Below are 5,511 nucleotides of genomic sequence, written 5' to 3'. Positions count from 1 at the left end.
GATTTCAAGTTCTCCTGCAGAATTCAAAGAAAGAACAATCACAAAGTAACCTTCAAGATCATCTTTTTCTGGACAAACTGTAACATTTTCTGCTCTTCTACCCTCCATGTATCTGGAAAAAAGGTTTAAATATGAGCAAAAGCACCTGGAAAAAAGCTTGCAATTAAAGAATTTTTTCTCCAAAAATCTTGGTGGTCTAATAAAAGATATCATCTCTACTAAAGCCCCGATTACTTTTTCCTCTAAACCAATGTGACTACATCCTGGATACCTGACATATGGACTAAATTGAATTTCAGCCGATTTTTAAAAATGAAATCATCATATTTTCTCAATGAGGAAACAACTCTGACCGTCTGAAACCTGAGATACTGCTCCTGCCTTTATCTCAAGATAATTTGCACCATCACAGAACCTCACAAGAGGTGAGAGACTCCATACCAGCTATGAACTCCCTTGCCCAGAGTTTCCCCATCTACTGACTCCTCTGTGAAATCCTATGAAATATGAACTTTCATTTCTACCCAAGAGATCTTTTACAATCTTTTCTCCAATGCCTGGTAAAGAGTGTTTGTGCCCGAAAGCTTGCAATTAAAGAAAGTTTTTTGCAAAAATCTTGTTGGTCTAATAAAAGACCAGTGCCTGCCACCAATCATCTCTACTACGAGCCCCGATAGCAAAATGAAAGCTACTGATATGCAAGCAAACAAGCATGTTTTTCCGATTTCTCTCATTTAAAATAAGCCAACTGAGAGCCTCCAATTTCGACTTGGGAATGGACACAAATAACAACTGGATGGCTATCAAAATTATATCAGTATAAATTGTTAGGATAAATCTGTAGTGCTAGAGGAGTAGCTTAAGCTCAGACTTAGGGCTATTTACCTAAATTATATTACCACAGGATTACACAGATGTAAACTATATTGCAAGAGCCGATGCATGCTCTTTACCATGATTCCTCCTACCCTTTTGAATTCGATAAAAGGTACATTTTCCATACTAATCACTGATCCTTTCCTTTTCAGCTTTTCCTTTTGTATGAATTTTTTCTCCCCCTCCGCTACTTGTCTATTTGCAAAATTATTCAAATATTTCATTGCTACTTGCCAAAGCAATACAACCAATTTTTAACAATATGCTTGAAGGCAGGTATAATTGCTACTAATTTTGATTACTACTGTTTGTGAATTACAGAGCCATTACCTGATTTAATGCAATTCAGCACTACTGCCCGATTTAATGTAATTCATTTTAGGAAGCTTTACAGTGGCATTGTTGTGTAAGGAGAATATTGTACATTTTCTATCCACTAATTATACCAACCCCCCCCCATCCCCCAAATTGCAATTTGAGAGAGCGATTCACCTTTTTTTTACTGATGTTTTTATTCTCTATTATTTGGATATCTTAGAACTACCTAGTCTATAAAAACCTGGAGGGAGGGGAAAAACCCCTTGTATAAATGTCAAACTGGTTTAATACATAAAAACTTAGATATCGGCATATAATACTCTGGTCAGTGCAACCTGTCCAGTTGTCAGATTATTTCTACAGGCTGGGTTTCTGAAAAAAAGTATTATCCAAGACTCAAGGTACCTATCCACAGAAGATAAACCTACATTATCTCTCCCTTTTCCGTAATAACAGCACCACATTCTGTCATAACACACTCCACTAAGACTCACTCCCTGCAGAACATAGAACACTGGTAGTCCTGTGGTAGCGCAGCATCCCTGAGCTTTGTACACTGCCATCCCGTGCTTCTCTGGTAACTTCACTGGTTGGAATAAGGCCCTGCTCTTTGCAGAGACCATGTTTCCCTCTCTATATAGCAAGGAAACATTGAAGAATGATCTTTCCCACTGCTTCACACAAATTCCTATCCTATTAGTCTGAACCAGTACAAGACCAAACTTACCTCCTACACTAGCTGCTTCAGAAAATTCAAAACTGTATACATCAAAACTAGCAGACATTTCAATCCTTCATTACAGAAGACTCCCTTGCTCACCTGAGCTCTCCCCAGCAAGGATTCTATTTCTTTGTTATTTTCTATAGCAGCTTCAAAAGACTGAAGGAAATTGGATACAACTGGATCCACCACTTTCTTATTGGTCTTGTACTTCTCATGGATTATCTTCAATAAACCACATTTCTTCACAGTACCTATAAAGAGAATTTTGTTAGAAATGAGACTACGATATTTACTTCTTTATTTTGCAACAAAACAATTCTGAGTGGACTAGTGGCTTCCCACGTGTACAACATATATATTTTTACAGAAGAAAATGCAAGTTTGCCATTGCTGTTGCCTTTTAATACTGTCTTTCCAGTTCACCTCAGTCATAACTCTGACTCCTTTTAAGGATGGAAGAGGGTGCATCAGTTCCCCTGCTGATTCAACCCCCTTCTTTATTTGACAGGAATTTTGTGATCTGGTGCTCCTTTAACTGAGAAACTCAATTAACATAGATTATCCAAACTGAATTCAGAAGAGATCAGAAGTCTCTAACACAAGGTTTAAAGAGTTGGGCCTTGATTACCTGTCCCTTGAGCAACCCAGTTCCCTCAAATATACGCGATTCAAATAAAGATAAACTGACCTTCAAAATCAAAACAAAACAAAACTCTGCTAATTCATAGTTAGGTTATACCTTGGCTTAGATGCATATAAAGAATAAGCAGAAGATTAAATATCAATTTTTATTTCTAATTAGTTTTAACATTAGACTCTAGAAGGGAAAAGATATTGCCCCAAGCCCAAAGCTGACATCTCCAGAGGTTTGCAATGCAGTATAGTTTAGTTATTTATTTTAGCATTTACAATAGACTGAGATTCTTAGATAATGAGAGTTTAGTCTTTATAGAATCCATCACTGTATAGATGTATAAAAACAATAGCTACTGGGAGGCAAACAGCAGTTTGTTCCACTCTAGATTATATTAATTTTTTAAAGGAGTTTGGAGGGGCGGGGGGAAATGTTTTAGTTGCTGAAGCTTGGTATTGCCCTCACAAAGAGCATATAATGACAAGCATAGTTCAAATAATTTTTAGGGCTAAATAAATCTCAGAAATATAGTTCTTACTATATATATATTTGTGGTCTGTGCATTTGGCTGCTGAAAGAAATGGTCAGTAGTTTAGTATTCCTTAAAAAGACAAATTAAGTACCATTACAATAGCAATGGGAAAAATACAATAGGACAAGGAATCAGATTAGTTCCATTTTGTGATGATGATCACCAGGGAGAGAGTGGCAGCGTCAACAGTTTCCTAATCCACTCTAGAGAGAGGATTTGTTTTTTAGTTTCTTTGTTTTTTGCAAGCATCTTTCTCGGGTAATGACCTGTAGCTGATACCATGATGGACAGATCTGTTCTATTCTGGCAATTTCTACACATTGCGTGTAGATGATCTCATCACTTGGCATGAAATTGAACCCAGTGAATTCAGGGGCAGACCTAGGATTTTGAAAAGGGAGTGTATGGTTAAGATCCAGCCAAACTCTGGAACAGGAACCAATCAGCTAAGAGACCTGATTCTGGGCTGCCCGGTCCCTCTTTACAAGATGCTCCCTGCCTGCACCATCATGCCTACCCTAACATCCCCAGGGCTCCCTGCCTCCTGACACCTATGCATCAGGAGGCAACACCCACCTCACTCAATCCAGGCTGGCCCTCCCTCCCACACCCCCAAGTCCTGCTTCACTCAGAAAACCCTCACCTTGCCCTCATGAGAATGTGCACTTGATTGGCTGTTTGGAGTGTCACTCAACCCAGGCAGAAAAAAAATCACAAGAGGCAGGGAGAGACTCCACATTATATTTCCCAGCATACACCAGACCAACGTGACCAAGGGTTGCTGATGCCACCTCCCCTAAATCTGCACTCAGGGCTGGTGCCCCTATTCAAGTATTCTTAGTTAAGTATCCCACACAGTAGGAAGGGGGTGCAACTTCACCACTGTACCCATTCCCCCTTGATTTGCGCCTCAGTTAATTGTATGATCCCTTAAGAAAAGCCATGATTACAGAATAAGATGTCATTCTGGAATTTAATGACCTTCATGGGTTTTAGTGCAAATATCTTTACAATGAATAAGTCATCATCACATACTAGCATTCACACTCACCATTAAAAGCCCCACAGTAAGGACAGATACTTTTCTTCCTGCACTTTTCAGAGACTTTCTTTTTCAGTCCTCGTTTCTGGAGGTATGTCAAGCCAGGTCTCTTCAAATAATCCAAAAACTGTTTTTTTTCCTCTGAGGTCAGCATAATGCGGCAACAGGTTTTGCAAATCATCTTAAAACGGTAAGCACAAGAAAGCAGAGATTACATAACTGTAACTAGAACAAACTATTAGGGCCTCCAGATGAAGGGAGCTGCTATAGTCCTTTACCACCTGTTATACACGGCATTTCACAAATGAAATGCCACTGCCTACATGTGGGAATCCAATCAGTATGCAGCACACAGTCCAAACAATGAATGCAAGGAAATCTTGTTTATGAGGACGAATTGAAGTTTTTGCAAAACTACTTAAGAGCAAGAATTTCAGTGCAAATCAGAGGCATCTTAGGTTTACTGGCCTCACGCAAAAAACTTTGTACCATGCAATTTAATCTGACTCTCTCAAAAGGATGAAGGATTAAGTCAAATAGGCAGATTCCACATGCATCATAAGCTTTCTGTTAGGAAAATGAAGCCTTCTGTTTTAATGTATTAAGTATTGAAAAAAGTTAACCTAACAAACACTGAAGAAAATAGGTGGCATACACTACCACCAAGTGTTTCGTAATCTACCATCAAATAAACCAAATGAAAAGTAATTCTCATCTTCTCCCTTTCTCTAAGGTTGTCATGATCACAGTCACTGCGCTCAAAACCAACAGGACTATTTTTACCTGTAAGATACCTATCACAGCTTTAAAGTAGCCAACATGGAAACATGGCAGTTCCAAGTCAATGTAGCCATAATGCCCCAAACAGTCAGCAAGATTCTTCCCACATGTTTCACATGGACGGTCCTTTTCACTGGTACCCTTTGGAAAAAGCATACAGGATTTTTTTTTAGTTGTGGCTGAACTAGGGGGACAAAACATGACAGCTGCCATATGAAAGACCTCTGGGAAGTTACTTTGACTCTGAAGAACTCTCCAGCCAGCAATAGGAAGCACTCCTACTCCCTTGATGCCCAAACTGCATATAAGGAGTATTACAACTATGTCCTTTTCAGCTTGAAAAGCTATAGCAGTGACATGGCATTTGTGAAGGGGTGTTCTTGTCTACTGCTTCAAGAGATGTTTGCCTAAGCCAGGGGTCAGCAACCCCCGGCACACATGCGGAGCATGGCATGCAGGGCCATTTTCCTTGGCATGCGTTGAGGCCGGGGCAGTGAGGCAACAGCTGTTTTCAGCCTCCTGGCTGCAGCTGGCCCTGGCTCTGGGTAGCTGCTGCCAGCTGGGAGCCCTGCTGGGAGCAGCCCGAGCTCTGTGACTATCAGCAG

The 5,511-nt window shown here is 39.9% G+C and overlaps 1 protein-coding gene across 1 annotated transcript in view; it reads right to left on the bottom strand.

Annotated features, from left to right (window-relative positions):
* POLR3A (RNA polymerase III subunit A) overlaps positions 1-5,511 on the bottom strand; it is a 56,177-nt gene that overhangs the window by 48,930 nt on the left and 1,736 nt on the right. The window contains exons 3-6 of the mRNA XM_006018486.3: positions 4,910-5,047; positions 4,136-4,307; positions 2,015-2,169; positions 1-14 (exon numbers count right to left, since the gene is read on the bottom strand). The exon at positions 1-14 is cut by the window's left edge and continues 235 nt beyond it. Coding sequence (XP_006018548.1) covers positions 1-14; positions 2,015-2,169; positions 4,136-4,307; positions 4,910-5,047 — 479 coding nt within the window. The remainder of the gene's footprint in view (positions 15-2,014; positions 2,170-4,135; positions 4,308-4,909; positions 5,048-5,511) is intronic.

Source organism: Alligator sinensis, unplaced genomic scaffold (assembly GCF_000455745.1).
Source record: "Alligator sinensis unplaced genomic scaffold, ASM45574v1 scaffold188_1, whole genome shotgun sequence".
NCBI classification, from domain to species: domain Eukaryota; kingdom Metazoa; phylum Chordata; order Crocodylia; family Alligatoridae; genus Alligator; species Alligator sinensis.
Note: the sequence above shows the minus strand (reverse complement) of the source record. Positions and strands in the feature narration are given on the sequence as shown.